This window comes from Apteryx rowi, unplaced genomic scaffold (assembly GCF_003343035.1).
Source record: "Apteryx rowi isolate R43461 unplaced genomic scaffold, aptRow1 scaffold_6, whole genome shotgun sequence".
NCBI lineage: Eukaryota > Metazoa > Chordata > Aves > Apterygiformes > Apterygidae > Apteryx > Apteryx rowi.
Genome location: NW_020450871.1, coordinates 2,368,965 through 2,393,227, shown reverse-complemented (window position 1 = coordinate 2,393,227; position 24,263 = coordinate 2,368,965). Strand labels below are relative to the sequence as shown.

The 24,263-nt window shown below is 47.4% G+C and overlaps 1 protein-coding gene across 9 annotated transcripts in view; it reads right to left on the bottom strand.

The window, feature by feature from the left end:
* The window catches only part of RNF216 (ring finger protein 216), an 86,555-nt gene that overhangs the window by 5,105 nt on the left and 57,187 nt on the right, over positions 1 to 24,263 (bottom strand). For all 9 annotated transcript variants that reach the window (XM_026083074.1, XM_026083078.1, XM_026083069.1 and 6 more), the window contains 3 exons: positions 11,818 to 11,915; positions 9,059 to 9,281; positions 170 to 239 (listed from right to left, as the gene is read on the bottom strand). In XM_026083074.1, the coding sequence (XP_025938859.1) occupies positions 170 to 239; positions 9,059 to 9,281; positions 11,818 to 11,915 (391 nt within the window). The remainder of the gene's footprint in view (positions 1 to 169; positions 240 to 9,058; positions 9,282 to 11,817; positions 11,916 to 24,263) is intronic.

Genomic DNA, 24,263 nt, shown 5'->3' with positions numbered 1-24,263 from the left:
GTCTCAGTGAAGCATGGTGCAGCACAGCACTGTACTGAGAAGAAGCTTGCAAGCAGCCAGGCCTTGGGAAGAAGTCAACGAAGAACCAGAGATTTGTCAGCAGCTGAGAACCCTATGCTCTCCTGTCATCTTCAGTCTGATCTCTAACCAGACAAAGCCTGCGACTTACCTCCATTTTTCTTTCTTTGCTCCTCTTCAGCCTCYTTCTGAATCTCTTGGATTATCTTCTCATCATCTTCCTAAAATTAAAGGAGGATAAAAAGTCAGTAAGCTAATTTCTGCTGCAGCAAGTTTTCACTCTCTCATCCCCGCTGCTTGCTTTTCAGCATGTGTGCGCCCACCCCCTCTACCCCCCGCAAAAAGTAAATTGGGCCAAATAGTTCTCATTTGGGGTTGACCTAGGTTTAGTGAAAGGACAAGGCTGCAATAGGGGACTGCAGCACAAGTAACTTGCACAGAGTCAAGCATACTGTACAGAGTATGACTAAGAGGCTTAGATCAGCTTTCCAGGAGATCAGTGCTAAAATTCACCGACTTGATAGAAACCAGAGAACAGCAACCCAGCTCCGCCCATCCAAAGAGTTGCTGGAGGGCTGTTAATCTTTTAAATGGCAATAGTCTATTAAATATTTACTCTACGCTAGCACTTCTAGAGTTTTTGGCCCAACAGCTGGAATTAACACAACTTAAATCCTGGCACTAGTAGCTAAATGGTGCTGTAACGAGACCATTTAGATCTTATCTGTAACTTTGAGGAGGACATAAATCCCAATATGTTTCTTTTAATGTCCATCTAGAAGTTATACTAAAAATATTCAAACCTGCTGCTCAAAGAGAGCGCAAGGGCAAGCCAGGAACTGAAAGCATCCTCCAGCCCCTTATCTTCCTCGTTTTTTTTCAACCCAAGCTATCAACAGCTGGACCAAACAAAGCAGGTAAACCTCAAGTGGCTGCAGGTGTCTACASAGCTTGCATTTACACTACGTTTTATTAGATCAGGAGAGCAGGATGGATAAAGACAGCCTTGGAAGACTATGCAAGTCCTGAGCTAGAAAAGYATGCCTGGAGGGACGGCCCTGGGCACCAACCACCCACAGGGTCCAGGGTTCATACAAAGCCATTCTAGTATTGGCATGAAACCAGAGAATTGCTCCAATTTGTGTTTCCACATCACCTGCCCACTCCCAAGAATGGCTGCGAAAAATGAGTTTCTTTGTTGCAGCACAGCACACGACAGCTATCAAGGTAATAAAAATCGCACCAAATAACTAAAGGCACAACTCCCTTTCAGTGCCAGACAGCAGATGCTTCTGCTGGCCATATGTACRTTGATGGCAACAGAGGTCTTTCTGGTCTTTGCAGGGCTGCGTTTGCTGCTTTGTGTCCATTGGGATGAAACACTACCTGGCATTTTCTGAAAACAAATGAGAATAGTCAAGCCTCCTGGACAGTGTCTGCACTCTTGATGTTAGTTAGGAACGAAGGCCAAGAACAGGAGCTGCTGTGYGACACACAACACCCGCACCAAGCAGCAAGCACTCTGGGCTTACCTGCATATGAAAGAGCATTTGGTTTGCTTCAGCAGTTCATTTGCAAACGCTAAGAGTGGAACAGGAGGGAAATTCAAGCCCTACATACCCCACGATGTGCAAGGCTCTGCCTAGGTTTTTATTCACCCTATTTCCAGGATTGCCAAAACCCATAAATTTCTTCCTGAACACTCTCAATGTGGAAAATATCCTCTATTTTGAAGAGTGCTCTGGGACTAGCTTATGAAATATGCTTCATACGTGTAGCTACACCGACATTATTTTAAGTCTAGCCAGCTTCCCATTTCCAATCTCACGGTCCTGCACATGTCTAGCAGCAATGCCTGGGAAGCTTGCTAAGACATCCCCTCCTCCCCCCACCAGATAAGGTTTCCCTGGGAGACCAAAGTTATCTTAATCTGCAGAAAGCCATCAAACTCAATACTTCCCTCTCTTTGATTATTCTTTGAGTCAGTGGTTAAAATTAAGACTTTCCAGCATGTGCTTTTTTCCCAAACAGGCTGCTTCCATGAACTGTTAATTACAGCCTATCTATCTCCATAAAAAGTGCTGAAGAATGGCTCTTCTGAGCCTATACAGAACTTCTAATTACCCTCCAAGTATCAGATTGCTAGTTTCCCCGGCTGGAAAACAATACAACCTGGGCATGCTCAGCAACAGGCAACCAAACATCCTGCAGTCCTTTGCTTTCCAAGCAGCTCTCTTAATGGGTGGCCCCAAAGCTTTCGAGTCCCCTCACCAAATGTATTTTTTTTTCAATGTAGTTGAGAGTGAAGATAGAAATAGCCACCTCTGCCATGTTACTTCCACTCACTGGAAAAACGCACCTGCTTTTTTTTTTTTTTAATTATATGATAAATAAGAAATGGAATGTTTTACGTCCAACTGAACAACATCTTCTTATCTCCTTCCCTCCCACAAAGACCTAATTCTCACCTTAAAACACGCAGAGAAGTCCTAAATTGCTGAGGGGTCCCTTCTAACTGGTAGCTTTTGCTCTGGTCCGAGTCCCGGGATAATTCCCCGAAAGGGTGCTTTCCGTTCTGCCACCGCGGAGAATCAGCCCAGATGCTGTGAACCAGCGAGCTGGGAGCCAGGTTGCCCCGCTGAACGTCCCCGTCTGCTGCCGCCTCTGCAAACCCAGCTGTTGGGACCAGTCAGTCCTCCGAAGCCGGAGGAATCGGACACCCCAACGGCGTGTACTTTACAAGATCCGCCCGCGGCGAGGGCTGCTCACCCCCCACGTTTGAACTGCAGCTGGCCTCCCCGCTAATGCCAGCCGACCGCCCGCCGGGGCTGCGGGCGCCCAAGGTGGCCCCGGCTTCAATCCCCGCAGCTCCCAGGGCGCGGGGCGAAGGCGGAACAGCAACCCCAGCCGCCAGCGCCCCAACACCACGTCTGCCTCGCAGGGACGACGCGGAGCAGCTCAGCGTTACCTGCCGCCGCCAGAGATCCCCCGTCAACCCTACCCCGTCCCGACCTTCGAGGGGAGCGAGCCTCGCGGCACACCCTGGAGGCAAGAACATCGGATGACGGCACGCCTGGAGGGCGACGAAGGCGACTCCGGCAGCCTGAGGCCCTGCGCGGAGGGTGCCCTGCCAGCCAGCCGCTCCCACTTACTACGAACGATGGGATTTGCTATTCTGCCTTCCTCACGGCCAGGGCCAGACGGGCCCCGCGTCCCCATTAGCCCCACTCCGAAAAGAATCGGCCCAGGGAGCAGGAGGCAGCCACAGCGCAGACCAGAGCGAGGGCACGGCAAACCAGCAACGCAAGCTAACAGCTTTGCTGCTTCTCCACTGATAGCTTTCCAATGGAAAAATACACTTTTTTTTTTTTAAAGAGGTATTTATATTTAATCCCACATACCAAGCCTCGTCCTAGAATTTTTTTGCATCAGGGTTTCTGATAAAGTGGTGTCTTCACGTAAAAAAACAAAAATACACTACACTGTGCACCCTCCTACTTAAAATCAAAACCTGGCAWTAAATTTGGCAAGTCATCAATACACAACACAGTTCAATACCAGCAGGACTTAGGAAGGATCCACATCTAGCTGGAACAAAAAGTTGGTGATATAGGCATATAGTAGGGTAATTTTAGGACATATTCATGAGGAAAAGCTGAYGCCACAAGTTCTGGCTCTTACATATTGCACTGGTACAGGTCAGAATTAAAAAGTAAGAACAAGTCTCAGTGCTGCAAATATTCACCAGGTACAACAGTGAYATTTTTGCAATGCAGACCTAATATTTTGAGAAGCAAAGACTGTTTTCTGATCCCAAAGTAATTAGAAGAGAAAGAGAGAAAGAGAGAGAGAGAGAGAAAGAGAACGGTTAGAGTCATCCATAGGTAAAGCTGCTGCACCAAAACTCTAGCTTYCATTAGTGACCTCATGGCTGGTGGTTGTGGCAAGAAACCACCTAATGTCACCCAGGTTCAGTCTTAACAGCCTCATGTCCGCTTTCCTGAGTGGGTTCAAGTCCCTTAGTAAAGGATCACATTGTAATTTTAATAGCCTGTTCACAGGCTGGGTGGATTGAAGGGATTTCTCCTGTCAAGTGAGCAGTCATCTTCCTGACAGCTGCCTTGTCTACAATAAAAAAAACCCTCAAAACCCAAAAAAGCCCGGGGGGGGGGGGGGGGGGGGGGGGGGGGGGGGGGGGGGGGGGGGGGGGGGGGAATAGCGCCTGGTAGCCCGGCGGCTCCGGCGTCGCCGTTGCTAGCGGGGGGTTCTCGGCACTGGCCAGACTGCCCACTTTCCAAGCAAGGGGGTGACCTGGCCCCCTCCCGACAAGGGAAAGCACAGGGCACTGCTACAGTGTGGCCCTTCCCATGCTCCACAGCATCGCAGCAGAGAGGAGGTGGCCAGGTGCAAAATGCAAAGGAGTTAAGAGATGTATTTACATTCCTTATCTGCAAGCACGGCATAAAATGAACAAGATCAGACTCTGCTTTTTAAATGGCAATACAGGACCGAGCCTTGCCCCCAAACAGACAGCGAGATGCTCTCTGCAGCTGCGCCCTGAATCCCATGAGTCAGAGACACGCACGCGGCCCCGGGGATGGCCTGAGTGCGGGGTGGCCATTAGCTGACCAGCCTTCCCTTGCGATCCAAGGATTGCAAAAGGATCTGGTTACATCTCGGGATACAGAATGGTTTTTTCCTTTCAGCCGTCTCCCATTGAACTCAGGGAATGCGGAGAGCACGGAGCCAATCACAGCCGAAAGGGGGGCTCATGGCGGTCCGCGGACGGATTAAATAAAGAGCCGGGCTTGGTTGCTAAGCGAAGCACCTTTTCACTGCAACAAACGGGAGGCAAATTTCCACAATGCTCTTGGAGAAAGAGCAGGCRGCGTCTGCGCAATGCCCTGCCTGCGCGCAGAAAAAACAGCCGGAAAAACAAAGCAGCCCATCAGGAAAGAGCAAACAGAGCAGCAGAAAGGATAAGGAGGAAGCTCCACAAGTCGCACAGAGATAAAGCCCTCAAACAAAACCGCTTCTGCTCAGAACAAAAACGCTATCGATAAAGCTTTTCAAAGCTCTGTTTTTATCTATTAGGTTTCTTGGTATCTTCCTTAATTATTAAGTGTCACGGGAAAACGGGCTGCCTGCCTCCTGGAAGAGGGGAAACAAGGGACCTGGCAGCTATTCTGGGCTGTGCTCCCGCCCCAACCTTTGGAAAGCGCCTGGAAGYGCGCTTGCCACCGCCGCCTCCCCCCTTCCCTCCTGGCTTTTTACTGCTTTCTTTTTCACATATGTGTGGCCACAGCCGTTACTAATAAACTTGAAATGATTTTCACGACAGAGACTTCCAACGGACTGAGGGGTTTTGTTTCAAATCATTCCCAGATCGGCTGCGGAGAGGCTGAGCGAGAGCAGGCGGAGGCTGCTGCACGCGCGATCCTGGCGACAGGAAACGAGACGGGGGATGAGAGCAGCCCGCGCTGCAACCGGAGCAGGGCATCCGCAGGGCTGCGGCACCAGGGGGCCAGCGCAGGGATGAAGGACACGCTGGCGTTTCAGAGAGGCAGGGTTATTTAGCAGCAGACATTCCTTATCGATGGGTTTCTGTGAACACCGTGAATGTAACCATGTGCTTACGATTAAGCCATTTTGGAGCACATCATAAAGAAACTAAATCCGGGCGAGCTCTCCYCCTGCTCCAAGCTTCCCCTCCCTCCATCTACTGAAGTCAGCGTTATGCACTTTATGCATTTCCTTAATGCATTTGAACGCAGTCTTTGCTCAACATCTTCTATTTACAATGCTAGAAAGAGGGATAATTGTAAACACCTTATAATGGTTAGTTTTCTGCTTTGAACTTCAATGACAGGTGTCTAGGAGTGTTTAAAGCGTTATAAGAGTTACTGAAAATGTCTTAAACTCTAAGGCCAAAAGAAAAGGCTGCTATGTAATATTATTGATAGTCTGAAGATGAGTATTAAATTAAAAATAATACATGCGACAGCAGAATCTGGTTTACCAAAGCAATCAAAATGCATTAGTCAAATTGCATCACGGGATTCGTACAAAGCAGCTGAAATGCACGGATCGACCTGAGGTCCGCTACAGACATCTGGAAGTCAGGGAAGGTTCAGCCCTTGAGGCCCAGAGTTTGCTGTTTGCAGTCTCAGTTCTCACCACTCCGTCCCTGCGCTGTGTTGCTGGAAATATTACATCAGCCTATCGTATAACGAGCAAYGCTTCAGAGAGCCGCCGAGCCGAGCCAGAGCTACCCTGGGCTGCAGAACACACGCACAAGGATGTTTGGGCCAAGCAGATTACCGACAGGAGCTCCTGGCACACGTTCACATCCCACAGAGGTGTGGGGCACCGATCAGCTGTAGAAGAACTGCAGCGAGGAAGCGATTGCTGCCTGCTACCCGGGAAGCTGCTGACCAGAGCCCGACTGCAGCTTGCCTCAAAAGCTGCAGATACTGCACCAAAACTTTTTAATTAAACTCAAGTCTGACTACAGCACAGGGACAAGATTTTTTAACTAACCTCTTATTATGGGAAATTTTGAAGTGTCTGCTTTATTCTCTCAAGATCATTTGAGACAAAGACTAACAGATGCTGCAGTTCCTAGAGGACTGCCTTTAATTTGTTTTTAACCCAAACTAATGAATAGATCTACTTGTATGTTCTCAAGAATCATTTTAGACTCACAGAAAATGTTACACATCTGGAAAAGAATGAAAGGTTTCCTGTTTTAAAGGAAACTGAATTCTGCCTTAAATAATGGAGAGTAAGACCCAAAACAGATTCTTAACAAAGGTGTAGAATTATCCAGTTCTGACAGAAAGCTGAAGTTTACACCTGTGAAATAAAAATGGACAAGATGGACAACGGTACTGTGACTGTGCTGCAGGTCTGCTCTAAGGATGGTTCCAGTTGAGGTTATACGTGTATTCATCGGAAGTCAGAGCAAAAACGCCCTCTCACCCTCTTAAAAAAAAAACACCCCACACTTTGGTCTGCCCACGTCTGTCCTCCCCATGTTTGCAGCAGAGCTTAATGCAGGGAGATGAGTGGAAGCTCCTAAGYGATGGGCTGCAGATTCCCCAGATAAGAGATGACCCCATCTTCTCTTCTCTGTCCTTACGTGCACGAGGAGCACGGCTGCAAACGTGTGAGCCTACAACAGATACTCTCTTCCCATACCACGCAGCACTGGCCTTCTACTGACGCCAACAGAACAGAGGAGTTGGAGCAAAAAGGAAACAGGTGTTGAGAAACACACAGAAATGACGCCAACRTGCTGGCCTACAGAGCAGGGGCAGGCAGGAGTCAACTGGGTGGGCATCTTCCCTGGCAAAGGAAAAGATATTTCGGATACAGTGGCCTTTTGTTCCTTCATATCCCCATGTCAAGATTCAAATTCGCTCCCACTGTTTACATCTACCATGTTAACTCCTGCTTTCACGCCCCACGCCAGAGTACAGATTAACCAGGTTAGGAACGGGTCATAATTTCATCCTTAAAACAAAACTGATCTCCACTTTGAGTTTCATGTTATTGTTTGCACTGCGGGCAGGACAGTCACCCAACCTCAACTCCTCAGCCCACCAATGCTCTGTCATCCAAAAAAACRCAGGCAGTGCCAGCTCGTTGCTGACGGTGGGAAATTTTTCTTTGCCACAGCATTGGTTAATTAGAGAGCTGGAGAGGGCCTGGTGACAGTGCACTCTTTGTGTTGTTTATTTATTTATTTTTAAAATACAGTATGAGCTTTTTGAGAGGCCTCATGTTTTCTCTGGCTCTGCACAAATGCCATTACTGAACCCAGTCAGCAGCCTGACGGGAACAAAGGACTCTCGCGCTGCCGAATGCTGAATCACGTCCTGATGGACAACGGGACGAGTGGAACAGGACACCGGGGACTGCATAACCAGGGCTCTGAAACGTGGGGCTGCRGGAACGTCTAGAAACAGGTGTCTGTTTAGTTTAACGGTTCTCACTGATAGAATAATTTGGGAATAAAAGAAGGCAAACAGAATCAGAAAGTTTATACTAGTTAGGACACCACTGGGAAATCCCCAAGAGCCTCTGGGTAGAAAGCAGAGATTTAGAGTGGAATTTTTTTTGCTTTATGTAAGCAAAGGACTGCACATTCCCTGCAGAAAGACAGGCCGGTAGCAGTCTGGCAAGCTACAGTTGCCCTAGACAAAGAAGCGTTGGAAACAAATGAAATTCAAACAAGCCCTGGGAAGGCAGACTCACATTCATGTTGTTCTACTACTTTGCTGTAATCAGGAAATTCARCTCCTGCTCCTACCTGCACTCCCTCCAAACTTCTGGTATTGAAGCCCTCTACAGAGATAGTGCACTAAGTTATCCCACGCTCATCACAGCTCCAAGCTGTATTACAGCTCCAAGTATTAAGTTACTTGCTACAGCCTCCCTTACAACTCACTCTGCATTTCAGTTCTTCCCTTCCAAATGCAGACACCAGCTGTGAGAACCAACACAAATATAACTTTGTGCTGGGGGCTTTGGACCTTTGACTTTCAGGCATTTTTCTCAGGGGCTCTGTCTCCGCTCACTCTGTGCCCTTCAGTCAGATGATCAGAAAAAACAAGAGTTATGGGACACCAGAAAGACACGACTCCCCTTGCCCTCACATGCAAAGCCAGACCATACAGCCGCTCAGCCGCAAAACTAGGAACGAGTCCCTGGAATCCCAATGCCTGCTGCTAGCACACGTTCCCTGCTAGCTCTTTTTGCAAGCTCTGCACCCCCAGAGCAGCGTTCAGAGCACTTCCAACCAGAGACCTCCTCCAACAGAAGCTGTTCCTAAAGAAACAACAGTTACTTCCCAGTTGCAGTCAGGTGTGACTCTGCTGGAGTAGGTTTCCAATGCGTTTTAGATGTCCTAGTAGAGAAAAACGTGTGCTACCTAAAAGGAACAGCTTTCCTTTGGTGGAAGACACGTATTTCAATGCGCTGGCATTGAATAGTAATTGAAATCAGGGCGCGAAACACTAAGTCCTTCGTTACTTACCGTGGGATCTGTCCAGAGAGAGCACTTTGCACAGTCCTGGCAGGGTGCCCCGGGCGACCGGGGGTGTTGGCAGAAGTGGTCGTACCCGTTAATGGCAGCTCGGCAGAGGTAGCACATCTGAGCACCGCAGCGACAGGACATGCGGTTGCAACCCTCTGATTTAATTAGGCCAGTCCCACACTTGTGGCATTTTCTAATTCGGGCGGCTGTCATTTTTTCTTCTCTGCAACACAAGAGGAGGGACAAGAATTAGGAGTGTTTGCATTTGCCCGTCTGCGGTAAAATTACTGTTTTACTATCCCAACGGTACTTTAACCTCCCTTTCCCCAGTGCACCTCTCCCCACTCCCCTTTCCTCCTACGCTACCCCCACAGTCCATCGCTGTTCCAAGGAGGTCTGGGCTCAACTCCACTTGGAGTCAACCCATGACAACTCAAGAACAAATTAAGTGAAAGAAAGTCAATCACTACTGCATTCTACAGACTCAGTTCTGGTTTCCATGCGAGCCAAAACACAGCAGGGCCAGGCTCTGGCTTGGAAGGAATTTAACCCAAAAGTCAAAGGGCCAAAGGCCACGTGGATTCTTGACTTGGCTGCGGAGAAATACGGTCTAGGAGATAAAGTTCAGGAAAAGCAAACTGTTTGCTGTCATCTGCTAGTTAATTTTATGTTTGGCTGTTGCTTTGGTTACCAAATTGCCATGACCATATTTTTTCAAGCCTGGCTGCAATGCTCTAGATTATTTGTTTTTTGGTAAATTTAAATCAGTAACTGAAAAACAATCACATCTTTCCCATAGAGACTGGGCTTTTCCTTTCTCTTAGGATTCCCTACATAAGTTTTCCAGAGGTTATTGCTTTACAGTGCAGCCTATCTTTTGAACCCAACAGAGCACAAATGGGAAGCCAGGACAAAGCACAGCGCCTGGCCCCCAGAGACCGCCTGGGAGTGGCGCACGCTCCAGTGCAAGGGCTCAGCTCACAGCAACATCATTTTGGCAGAGAAATGGAGGAAAGCCTTGGCCATTTAATTAAAAGACTTAAGAATATAAGCTGTCATCCTGAGGGCCAATTTTCTGACCATGGGAGATCATGTTACAATTTAATTCACAATGTAGGAGAACTGAAATTTGATGACAGAAGAGTAAGGGAACTGCATTTTGACTAGGGAAGTCAAGTCCTTTGGCTGTGCTGACCTGACAGTGGAGAATGGTCTTTCTTAGCCAGCATCTCCACCCAACTACTTTAGCGGGCCTGCAATCCCAGCACATGTTTGGGAGAAGATAGGGAGGTATCTTAAGGAGGATGACAGCAGCAATCCAGCAATTCAGTGCAGCTCCACAAACTGATCCATCAGCACAGCCAAAGGAGTAGTGAATAATAAGGCAGGAAAAAAAAAAAAAAAAAAAAGGAGCAGCTGGAGGTAGAAACTTCAGCTGACCTGCAGCTACGCAAAGCTGCCATGCAATTATAGCTGGCATGACCTGCATCCAGCCATTTGGATATACACTAGGAATGGAGAGGAAAAAACTCAACTTGAGACTGACTCTGCTCTGAGCTGCAGCTGCTCTTCCCTCCTCTACTCAACAGGATGCTGCTGATGCAGGGTTTTTTTTGGTTTTTTTTTTTTTTTTTTTTTTGGAAACTTTGAGCAAGGCAGGAAGTTTGGCCTGAACTCCAGCTGTGCTTCCCTTTCCCTATACAGAGCTTCAAAAGGAAGCTTTTATTGTATCATGCAGTAAAACTCATCCATCTACAGCAACATTCTGCTAAAGGTTTTAAAACTAATTTTTTTCCTTATTAGGGACATGACACTCCTTCCTCCTCCCTCACCCCTCTTTCCTACAGGGAAAGGAGCGGCAGAGAAAGAAGCCATATCAAGAGTGTAAAAATGTTTTTGTTTTAAATTATGGACTGTTGGATGAGCAAGTAGCAATCACCCAGCGTCCCAGTGGTAGAGCTTTCCAACCTCTGCTTGTACCAGACAGACTTTAAATCAGAAAGGAAAGGATTGGGCAATACAGGCAGGTCCCATTTCACTGCACTAGACACGCACTTCCATGGCTGAACTCCCGCTTGCTTCCTAACGCCAAAGGATTTTGTCATTTACTGCAGCAATGAGAGATCAGAGTTCAAAAAGTTTTATGGAAACATTCAGGATTTCCACATGAGTATTTCAAAATGTAACTCCATTCTGTATAGATTCCTACAAAATAGCCATGACTGGTTAGGGCAGAGACAGAAATGCATGCAAGAAAACACATCCCCTTCTGCGAAGCTAGAAAGCAGCAGCTGAGCAAACCATGCCTCATCACTTCGTCACCAGGATAGATTTGCAAAGAGTAATAAACCAGTTACTGACTCAACATGCTTCTGTGCAACACCTCTTTTCCCCCCTGACCGAAGGAAACCAACATGTAACTGAGGTTTCTCACTTCTGAGAATGATCAGGTGCCAGCCTGCGAGACACTGGGCTAGCCAGAGGAGCAGTCTGGGCTGCTGACAACTCTCCCATGTTCTTGTGTTACCACTCAGTCCCACTGCCAAGTATTTTTCACAGAAAGAAATCCTAGAAGCCTTCTCACTCAGCTTTCACATCCCTAGGACCTCCCTGACGGAAGGTAATGACACCCAGCAAAATTTTAAGGCTCCATTAGTCACAAGCAGTGGGGTCCCTTACTTTCATCCACCCCAGAGTTTRTCCAGAGCCGTTACAAGTTTAACCACTCCCCATTTTTGCCAGCTGCAGAACTCACTTACATAGATGTCCTGTATTTGATGTCATCCTTCTCAGCCAGTTGCTCACAGGTGAGGTTCATGTGCTCCTTCCACAGCCCCTGACACTTTCGACATGTTTCCTGAGGAAGACAACACGTATTAAAGGAAGAGAAGACCCAGAGCACCATTCAGTAACTAGGTATTGGAAGAATTCCCTTCTCTTCACCCACCTAACTGCAGATTCTCATCTAGGATCGAGTTGGCAGCACTGTTAGAGGCATGAYGCTCTGGAGAGATCTGCAGGTCTGTGCTCCACTAGAGAGCGAAATGAGTCCAGGTACAAAACGCAGCTGGAGCGAACAACCRCTGTGCAAAACGCATCTAGAAGCCCCAGTTCAACTAAAACTCGCCGAATGGCTAGCTACCAGGTTAGCACATTATGTCTAGGAGGAGATTGCAAGGATCAAAACATGGTTCTAAAGGACATCAGCTTCATCCGTGCCCTTAGCAAAACACTGAGGCTTCATGCAAGGGGCTTTCACAACAGCCGGTGACAGGAAGCTTGCCACTGCTCTGCAGCTGCATCAGAAACTCCGCTTCACCTTGCACACCAGCAAATCTATGTTCTGCTTTGTTAAACCTCACAATATATGTGTTTACCCACACAGACTGCTTAAAAGGCAGGATGTGGACAAATGGCCGTAAAACGGAGGTGGGATATGAACAAATATTTATGAATTTAAGCAGACTGGAAGTAATAGTTGAACTAAACTTAGAGCAAGTCACTGAACTCTCCTGTTCTTGTAAACACTTTAGCAACACGAYTAATCTGGGTCTGGTGAAGCCACACGGAGCAGGAGAGCTGTGGAGACACTACTGGCAAGGAAACTCGGACTAACACTGGGAATATAGCTGACATTTTTCGGTTGGCTGTCCAAAGAAAACATAATTTTGTTTTGGGTCAAACAAGAGATTTTCCTTTAATTTGAGGAAGATTAAAAACCATCCAAATCAAACTTGGAAAAAGTACATGTTTCATAATCCAACTGTTTCATCTTTAGAATTGCCAGGACTCGGGCTTTCAAACCCAACATTCTCCCTCTGGCAAGAAAACCCATAAGGCCATGAAGCATCCTTTCCCCCTCCACGCCAAAGAAAGCCCCAGAAGACAGCTTTGCCCAGCTCCGGTCACACCACCGCTGAAAGGTGACAATTGCACAGAGCCTTTTTGGTGGTCTTTTTGATGGCATTACCTCCATTTGATTTTAATAAAGAGAATGAACATTTATGTGAGATACATAGAAGTAACTATTGTCTACTCAAGAGTTCTCCTCAGGTCCCAATATTTTCTCTGCCTCAAGACGCACGTAAGCAGCAACATGCTTTTGATCGCTAGTCAAACAAACAGGATGAAGACCAAAGCTTCCAAGGATGCTACCTCTAGGAGGGGGTGCAATGTGTTGACTTGTTTGTATTTGTGTTCCCTGCGAGATGCTTAATAGCTTGTGCTTTCATCGAAAGAATTAAAGGTTCCCTCATCCTGGCCAGCAAACCTGACATGTTTCGACACTGCAAGGTACAGGGCTAGAGTAAGACAAGAGCCAAGGCTGCGACCGCACGTCCCGAGAGCTCAGCGCAGGGTTTTGCGACCATTCGCTCATCTTCCAGATGCATCTTAGACAGGCAGCCACTAGTTTTAAGGGGCAAAAACTACCTTGTTGCTATCAATTCTCATGAGCCATTTGTCCTACGCTTTTTTGCCCCAAGCGTCTCTCCTCAAGCTGTTAAAACGGGCACCATTTTGCGTGCGTTTGCTGATAGGCCACGTTCTCGGCCGTTATCAGCACAGCAGGATGACTGCTGATCACACCTCAGAGCTGCCAGACTTTGAGCCGTTCACGCACCTTGATGAGGACCAGCCTTCCCCTTTTATTCTCAACACCCAACCAAATGCTGTTCCAAGATCAAAATCGTTGCATGTCTTAAGTACCTCAAGGGTTAAGCAGTCTTTGGAGCCCTAATGCACAGAATCACTTTCACACGCCAGCAACAAAGATTTAACAGCTTTTTGCCAGAAGGGTTGGCACACTTTCCAGCCAGGAGCCTACTATTCCCAATTACTTAACTCCAGGAGCCTCCTTCGCCGCTGAATTAGAGACAATGCCCTGGCAAAGCAGATGGTGCTACTTATACTTTCGTACCGAGCCATTCCCTTTTGATACCGCCGTCATCCGTGCTTTGAACGCTGCAGTTATTTAAAACCAACGTTCTCCCTTGAGCTAAGGCTGTCTTTATTTGCCAAGTAGTGTCTTGTACACCCAGGAAAGCCCATTCCTCTACAACTGAGAAGAAAAGGAACAAGTAGAGTGATGCTCATTCCCAGAATCAGTGGCACCCCATGGCAAGAGGTGGCCTGTTCTCTGTTTTACTGGGACCGCTACAGGCAGCAATCGCCATCGCTGCTGCTCACGTTCCTGGGATCCTTCCCAAGAAGCGCTTGCCATGGCGAGTGGCAAACCCATAGACAGCGCTGTGGTTTGCCTGCCCATGTTCTCCTGAACCCTCCTGAAGAACCCATCTCCGTGGCTCTTTAACTATGAATTTCACCCACCAGCAAGCCACCTCTGGCCAAGTCACATCCTCCACAAAACAGATACAGGGAAAAACGGAACAATATATATGCCATTACTAGAGCTTAATGCAATTTCTCTCCTTGATCTAGCCAAGACAATGGCATATTTTTAACAGTTCCAGGAAGTTAAATTGGATCCCATCAGACAAAAGCAGAGAGGAGGCCTATGATTCAGACACAAATGCAGCTGCTCCAGTGCTGTAACGAAGCAGTAAGATCACAGCTGTCTCCCAAGAAAAATGACCTTTTCAATTTTTTCTCGTATTTGAATTGAACCCACTAGGCTGATGAGGGTTTTACATATCTGACATGATTGCAATTCTGATCTCCACGGAAGTTCCACAGAGGGTTCTTATTTCAGAAACAGCTTTTTGTTTGATAAAGCAGTGTACTCTACCATTACCATATTAATTTACCTAAACACACAATGGGATGGCTGATTTTTTGCAACCAGCCTAGATTATTTCTATTATAAGAGCAGCACTTGGCACTAAGACTTGCTACCACAATACCAGGCAACATCTAAACGCACACAGAGAGGGAACACCTCCTTCCCACCCCCTGAAAGCTTCTACTCAAACTGCAACAATCAAAAGCAAGTCAGTCCATGAAAAATAAAATCCTGTCCAACTTTTTGGCCTGTGCCTTGTCTGCTAGAGAACCCAGGTCTAGTCACACCGTGGAAGCTAACGTGGGAAAGCACTGCTTTTCAGTTAAAGTACTCATTTCTGGATGGTGGGAACTCCATATCTTTCTTCCGCGTTTCCCTCCTCCCAGGCAGGTCAGGTTAACACAGCCTGTGCTTTTAGTGAGAGGGGCAGCTCGTTTGGAGAAGCCTTGGCTCTAGCGAACAGTTCCCAAACAGGCACGGATGCAGGAGATTAAGTATCTCCCGCCTGTTACATCTGCCCAAGCTTGGCAGGCAGCCTGGGACAGTCCATTAATGTGCTGGGCTGGGACAGCCGAGAGGAGGACGTGATGGAGAGGGTGTTTAATCACACACTGTAATCTCCTCGCCGTACATCTGTTAAGAGGTAGTGGCTCCGTTTCCGCTTGCCGGCCGACGGGAAGCAGCCGTGATTAACACAAACATGTTTGGGTTCAGGAGGATCTTTTGTTCCCAGGGTCAGCAATGTGGATATGCAGCTTTCTGTGCTCAGGGCCAGCCTGGCTGAGCGCAGCCAGTTTGTTTTTAGCACGGGCATCGCAATCCTTAAAAGCCCTTGCTAGTTGTTGCAGCACCTGATGAAGGCAGGAGTGCTTTATGGGAGCCTGCCAGCTTCCTTGAAATCTCTACCAACCCTTGCAATGGATGCTGCAGTTCTAAAACAGTTTAAACTTAATTTTTGACTCCATCCTCCACTTAAAAAAAACAAACAAACAAAATCCTCTTCAAGGCCCAGCCCACATATCAAGGAGAAAAAAAAAAAAACAAAGAATCAACATCTCCTTGCCAGTCTCCACGTCCTTCTGGCCATGGTCAGGCTGCTGCTTGCGCTGCCATTATCTGCTCAGCACTGCCTTTATTGCAGTTTCAACCCAGACAAATGCCACATGGACAAAAAGATCAGGTGACAGAGACAGATCACCGACTGACTGCCCACACCGTTCTCTCGTGCCTGGTCCTTTGCTAGGAATTTAGATGAAACCATTTACTGATTAAGCAAAAGGTAAAAAGGAGGGGGGGGGGGAAAAAAAGCACCCAACTTCAACAACAACAACAGGCAATACGTTAGGCTGTCATCACCGCCCTTCAAGACTCGGAGGTGGCTCTGAGCAGAGTCCAGTGCTTGCCTTAGCTCTCCATATGCTGGTTAATTAAATCCTTTTGCAGCTGTGCTGCGCGACTCCCCGCGTCCCCGAGGAAGCGCGAGTTGCACACTCCAGCCTTCTCTGCTGATTGCACACATGGGGACTTCTGCTGCTGTGCTCCCTGCTAAGAATGAAGCGGAGGTAAAACATACTGCATATCCATTCGACTCTCAACGGGACAGAGCCCCGCTGATTGATTCTCTGCTCCTTCCTGCTTTTAGACACACAACAGCGCAGGCTAACCTCAAGCAGGCCAAGTTTTACCCAAAAGCAGATGTGAACACAATATTCTTAGAATAGCACCTCAGGGCCAGCCCCTGTTGCACTGGTTTAATTAAAGAGCTGCAATTCCAAACCAGAGGAGTTAATGGGAAAACACACACACAGTCTTCCTCCCCACAACAGGTCCACTACTCATAAAGCTGCACTGACCTCAACTAGAAATGGATGCAGAAGTAGTTAAACGAGTGCAACCTTTGGGCAGAGATCAACTCTCATGAGCAAACTCCTTCAGGTCTGTTCCTGGGATTTCCTATTTTAAGCTTGGATAAGGTTGCAGCCCGGCCCAAACTAATCCATCTCGGTGAGAAAACCCTTTTGACAGCAATGCACCAAGACGCAACGCAGGGGAACGGGACCCYGCTGCCTGGGCACCCAGGCTCCCCGAGACGGCGCGCTCCTTTCCTTCCCGCAGAACCGCTGCGGCTACGCTCTGGTCCCTGCGCTGCCGGCGCCGCCGCGGGGAGCGGGCCGGGATCAGCAGCAGGAAGCGACTCCAAACGCCCAAAACCCATGCAGCGTGGCAGGGCGGACGCAACGCCCGGGATGCGCGGGGGGGACGACGCCTGGCTCGTCACCAGGGGGAAGGAAACGGGCGCTCGCTCCTTTGCTCCCTCTCCCTGCGGAGCCCTGCTGGCTCCCCGGGCCGCGCCGTTCCTCGGGCAGCGCTGCCGCTCAGCGGCCGCCGGCCACACCGCACCTCTTCCAGCCGCGGCCCGAAGCCAAGAACCGAAAGGAGGAGACAAGCTACTAACAGAAGCCCAGGAAAACCAGAGTCTCCTCTCTTTAGCCCAGCCATGATTTATTCCGGGAGGGGAAGGAATAAAGCAAGGACACAGGCCCTGCATTAGTCTCCAAGAACGTGTCAGCGCAGAAACGTTAAGTGGAGACCTGCAAGGGATGAAGAGTTAAAACTAGATAAGGAAGATGCACATTTATATCTGACACCCATCAAAAAGGCTGGTTAAAGCTTTTATGGCCATGTATTAAAGCCAGTTACCAAAAACTAYGAGTCTGACCAACGATTCCTCTTTTACATGCTATTTTTGTTAAATTGAGCCTATTACAACCCCTCCCCATCCCCTCAAGATACTGGAGACATGCAATATCCGTTTGCTTCCAGAAACCCACAGGGAGAACACCTGCAAGATGCAGGCGGGCCAGGTCCCATGGAGGTTTGGGCCACCTGAACTAGAATTCAGCAGCCACAGATACATGCTACGCTYCGGCCCCACAACTGCCTCGGCAGCAAGCTAGGGGGTATTTTTAAGTCAGTGGGACTATCTCGCCTCTGTGCAATTCACAAGTTCCAGCAACACATTTAGGAAACCAAAGCAAGCTTTTCCCCTCCCCAGCGTTTGACTTTAAAAGGCTAGATTAACTGTTGTTTTTGCTGCAGTGGTTAGAGACTTACAGAGCAAAAATATCTGCAGGTTCATGCAAGGAAGTCCTGTTTGCCATCAGCATCACCCTATCGCTGGTCAAGGCGGAAACTGCACTAGTACGATAAATTGCTTGCTGGTCTCTTCCTCACTTACCGTAATATAATTGAAGAGAAACAGAGCTCTTCTGTTGAAAAGTACTGTGCTTCAACTTGAACTTGTACAAAACTTTAAAGAATTTTACTATTTGAAATGCTTTGAAATAAATATTTTTGTTTCAAAACTACTTCCTCTTAAGCCCCAGAGATGCAAGGAGCAGATATCAGGGGTTACAGGCAGCAGGACGGCTGCGCGAATGGGCACAGGAGCATTTGCACCACATGCATTTCACCAGGATATCGTCCCCTAAACTGAGCAACAAGTTTTTCTCATAAGGATAAGCCTGAGCAGGCTGATGTTACATTTAGCATCTTTCCAGCTCAGCGCGCAGTTAAGTTTGGAGATGGCAAGGGTGGATTGGCTTAATGACCTTTCCAAAGGCCACCATCCACCAACCTGAGCCAGCTTGCAGTGCAGGCAGAAGAAACCGTACCACTTGGTTAATTTATATAGGCAGGTTAAATATAGCCTGTGACCTCACGCTGAAGACTGTTTAAATTAGCATACCTGAAGTCATTTTGCTCTTCACTATGGCAGGAAGCTAGAGAAATGCAGTATATGCTACTTGAGTCACATATGTAGTTGTTAACCACAGCTTTTAGATTTGCTGGACTGATAGCAGATAACAGCTATAAGTTTTACCAGCCAAAGTAAATAATTAAACACTAACTGGCTAGTTCAAAGCATTCAAGGGCTGACCATCTTGCATCTCCCSCAAACGGAGGATTACCTTACTCTATTCTATTCAGTAGAGGACTAAGGTGTTATCATTGAGCCCTATACACAGCCCCTCACAAAGAGGGAGGCTGTTTCCAATAGCCTGATCTCTAAATCAGGACAGCTGGCAGGGCCAAGTGACCACAGCAGTAACTGTGGAAGGTAGATGGTGGAAAAAGCATCAGACTTGCTAGGTCTTCAGATAAGATCAGATTTAGCTTCTACACAGAGTCTGATTTTTAAAGGATAACTCTGGAAGGCCACTCAAGAGGTGAAATCCGAGGATATCAGGAAGGTTAAGGTGTAACAAAAGCAACGTATCTTATTTGCAATCATATCTGTTAACGATGCATTGTAAGACTGCGCAGAGGAACAATTACCGGAGTTAATTTTGAAACTTCCCTCTTACGCCATCAGATGCTAAATGATTCCTCCCCACAGACAAATTATACCACTGCTTTACATGGCAGAAACTGGAGAAAGTCTCTTCCAATAAACAGACTGGGATGTCCTGCATTTCTCCTCTCTCCCTCTACCGTTTCCCAGATTTTATTGTATTATGAACGAACCACACGAGGAACTCGTTTACAGATGTCCTCTCCTTCATCAACAGGCACATGGAAACCTGGGTTTATGCAACACACCTACAAGCACTTTTAATGGATCTCTGCAATACGGCAGTTTTGATGGTAATTTTAGCAGCCTTACCTTAGTTTCAATTTAAAGCCTTTCCAGCTTACACTATAGGCAGAAAGTACAGTTAATGGTCCAGGTCACTAACACCAGCGAGAGATGAGCACAGGCAAACTTTCTGAGCAGAGGAGCCATGCTGGCAAGTACCTTTAGCCTGGGTACAAATACACCCTCAAAAGCTACAAGCACAGCTTGTTTTGCCGCAGAAGTCAAACCTAAATGAGGGGAAACCCCACAAGTAAAGCACTCCTAGTTTTAGACTGGCCATAATAGAGGAACATCTCACCCAACTAGCAATGCTACAGAAAAATGAAAGCAGAGTAGTATCTGACCTCCTTGAAATCTCAAAAGTTCAGGTGATTTATATATTTATTTTAAATGCCTACACAGCACGGTGTCCCCCCTTACCTGTTCCTCCTCAGAAAAAAATCTGTGCAGACAGTGAGAGAGAGGACAGCTTTCAGTCCCAGCTTCGAGGGCCCTCGATTTGAGCTGCACTATTCAGGAGGCATAACAGGCTTGCAGCTATAGTATTTACGGCAGATAAACTGAAAACGGCCCTCTGAACTGCTAACCTCCATCTTCCAAATTCACCAGTGTGACAGTGAGTCATCTGCAACTCATTTGCTATGCTAAAATAAGCTAGTAGTAAAACTGAAGCCAATGGTCCGTACTAGCAGCCTGCTGAAATACCCTGGGCAGAAAGAGCACGATGCTAGATTTAAAAAAAAAGCCAGAACCACCAAGAAGCGCAGCATGGTAGAAAGTTTATACCCTAATTTCCAATGCAAACACACTGGCTTTCCTTCCGCAGCACAGTGTAAACTCCGCAAATGCTTGTTTAAAGAAAGAAAGATATCAAAAGAATGAGCATACACCAAAATAAAGCAGAGCAAAGAGGGAAGCAGACATGCAGGCAGCTCCCTGATTCCACTTTCAGAGCCCCCAGATGTCATTTCCATTTCCTCTTGTACCTAAAACACCCACGGAGCCCAGACTAATGCCAGCTGGGCCTGGCTTCTTGTTTGGTGCAGGGATAGCAAGAGTAGCCTCAAAACGGCAGCTTCGGGACGGCTTTCCGAGCCCTCCTAACGGCGGTTGCTGACCCCACGGCTTCGCCAGAAGCAGCGTGCATCCCCAGGGCTGGAGGGAGCAGATGGGCAACGAAAAACAGCTGCTCTGAGGGAAAAAGACAAGATAAAAAGGGTGATATGCAGAATCAGAGGGCATACACAGAGCACAACAGTCGAGACCATCTCTTATCCAAAGCACACCTCGCAAGGTGGAAAAACGCCACCGTCCACCCTTGCCAGGTGTATGTTATTGCACCCTGCAGTTCTGACCCAACCAGCGCCGAGGGAACGAATACTGGTATTTTGCAGGCACCAATATGCCAGTCTTAAAATTGCCAGAAGTCTGAAACAATACAGAATTGCCAAGGGGAAAAAATATAATAGCTCTACAGCTAGAGGAATCTCTGCGACATCAGTGATTATTTAGCTCCCTCGGGAAGACGCTGCATTATGCCTTCCCTGCAGAAGTACTTGGCCGACGTCTCCAGTCCATATCCCCGGCCCCGAACCACACGCACGCAGCCTGAAGGCGCCACGCTTTTCACGGGGCAAGGTTAATAGCCTGCTCTGCCAGGATCACATGGATCGAACCTAAATGCTGACAGCGCCTTCTCTCAGTCCTTCTGCCCCATCCCCGCCGGGTCTCTTTTGGCCAGGAGAGTCCCAGAGAGGTCACAGAAAGAGGATGAGAAGGGCCCTGCTTCCCGCAGTGCTCAGCACGCGCTCGCAAGTCCTCAGCACTCGAGAGCAGCACTGCAAAGAAGGGACACGGCACTCCAAGGCCATCTCACAGAGTGCCTGCTTACACCCGGACTAGTCTAATCTTGACCAAAGTCAAGCAGCCAAGGGCAGCCATGCAGGTTAAAAGCAGTGGTACTGCAATAGCCTGCCAAATAAAAGCTAATTCAGGACACATCTGTAATTTAATTTGAAAAGTTGTTTAATCTGTAATTTAAATCATATAAACCCTTTTAATTCCCACTTTTTTTTTTTTTTAAATAGTGTCAGAAAAATCTAGGGTTTGGAAACACTTTGGAATAAGAGAACCACCATTCTGGATGTGTGTAAATCACTTAAATGAGAATAAGTTAGCAATTCCAAGGGGAGATCCTCCGCCCTCACTTGCTCTGAAACAAGAGATGGCAATCCAGCAAGACAGGCTTGCTTCTGCACAAGCACGTGAGACCAGGCAAGAGGCAGGGAAAAGCAAGATTAAAAAACAAGCATCGCAAACACTGAAACATTTGTGTAGTTTCAGCATCACTAAAAAGAAGGCTCATCTGAACAGAAGTGAGACAGGAAGAAAAAGCTGCAATGCTTTTTGCTTTTCACTATATTGCACAATCCCTAGCAAAGCAGTTCCTTTTTGTAACAAACACTGATCACAGAAATCGTTTCCCCTATTCTCCCCATGCTTTAGCATAGCACCAAACAAGTTTAAATGCACTCTCCAATTACTTGCATGGCATGACTGGCCTATGAACTAGAGATGTTGCAAGTCGATTTTCTGTAACAGACAAAAAAAAGTCTCCAGGGATCTGCTTGAGAAATAACAGTAAATCCTAAGTAGCAACAGTAATTTCTGCTATGACCCAACCAMAAAGCAAAACAAACCCAAATATTTTGCATTGTATCACTGTTGTCAACTCGATTTCAAGGGGGAGAATCCTGGCTCGTTTAGCAGGGCGAAAAGCAAGCTCCCACCATCCTGGACTGCAGAGACGGAGCAAGAAACGCTTTTGCCATCGCGGAGGTGGGGGTCTGCTGGATGCTTACTCGTACTGAACGCAGGCCCTTTCCCTCGCTCCACACCCGCACAAGAGGAGGCTCGCTACAAATCAGGCTGACAGCTGTCAGTGCCCTAAACAATGTTAAGCTTCATCCATTCTTCTTCGAAAAATGCTCTCCGGCCCCAAATCTYCTGCCCACTGTGCAAGGGGCTCCCGGAGGAGCCTGCGCCGGGGCTGCCGGCACATGTCGCCGCCCTGCTCCCGGGGCTTCGCCGCTATTGTTTCTCCTGCAAACCAGCCCGAGCTGCCTCGGCTGCTGTAACGCAGCTGCCGCGGCGTTTTCCTGCCGGTACGCCCACGCACGTCCAGACCCGGGCCGCCGATCCGCGCCGACCCCTGCTCCGGCGGCTGGGAAGCGCCGCCAGGAACTCGAGCGGCAGGCAGGCTCGGGCGCAGACCTCCCTCCACGCAGGRCGCGCTGCTCAGCTCAGAAGGCTGCTGTGTGCATCTCGCTTCTCGTTAGCGAGTGATTGCAGGTTTTTGAGTCCCGGCACAGGACCCAGTGAAAACTATTGAGATTCTTTGAATTCAAGAGGAAAAAAAATTAAAAAAAAAACTTAGAATAGAGTGCTTTGGTACAGTTGAACATACGTAAGAATCCAGATAGGATAATCCCCAAAGCACCAAGCAAAAGGTTGGATTAAGTTATAATGTACATGTAGCTCCTTCTAGAAGAAGAAGTAATACACCCTCAACTGATACCCAGCCCCAGACAAGAAAAATGTCTGGGATCCCAAGAGATGAAAATCAATAACTTTGGCAGCACAATGAACAAAGGAAATTTTTAAAGACAAGTCTGGCTTTGACCACTTCCCCAACCCTAGAACTGTTTATAGACTCTGTATTTATTTCCCTGTGTCAGTAAGCTTTCTGGAGACCTTTCTTACTATTGGAACAGGACCTCTAGTGTAAAGATGGGGGAGAAGAGCGACCACAAACACACCACTGTTAAATCACAGCTAAAGAATGTGCAGTTGCTACTGAAAACCATTTCCAAACTGCTTCCCCAACACGTGGGGGAGCATTCCAGCTCCTACTGACCAGTCAGTAGCCATAGGGAAAAGGCTTTCTATCTAAAGGAAATTGGCTGCTCTTCCTACAGTCAAAAAAGAAGGAAACAAGATCTTCAGGACACCTTCCTCTAGAAGAGGAGCCCCAACCATACACCCAGAGGGGAAAGTTATCTAATGAGTGGTGGTTAGAATTAAACATGAGATCTATAACTCACTGAGATAGTCATATGAGTCCACATTCACCACTCTTACTTTGACTGTTCAAGTCGTTAGTTCAAAGGTGTAAGTAGGAAAATAACAACCAGTTTGACCAGGATAAGAACAGTCTTTCAACTGCCTGMCAGAGGAAAGAGCGGAGGGGGCCTGTAAACAAACCATTTTGTTTAGCTCAGCAACTACTGAAAGCTAAGTAAGCTTATGAGCAGTCAGGGGAACATCGCAGACTCTCCTAACCAGTTCCTTTTTTCTAATTTCAGAGTTAAAGTGCTGAATAGGACCTGAAACTAAAGCAGTAGCCAACAGGTTTCACAGGTAAGAAACAAGAGCTGTACTACTTATAAATCAAGCAATTTAAATGACTTGCCAAACAAACCATTTGCATTAAAGTCRTGAAACAGGATATGAAGCACTTTGTAGCAAGAAATAGGAGACTCCCCCCCCCTTTTTTTTTAAAAAAAAAGAAAAATGCTTCTAAGGTTCAGATTCATCTAAACATCTGAAGCCACATATGATTTGTAAAAGACATTTCTGGCTGACAAAGTTGGCTTTTGGCTTACTAACACCATCTGCAATTACYATCCAGATGGGCATTACCTGTTCTTAGTTAATGAGTGAAGTCAGTGCCAAGTGTCAAGCACTAAGATCACATTAACTGCTGTATAAAATGGCTCATTAGGATCCAGGAAGAAAACTACTCCAAGACATCCATAAAAGGCCAA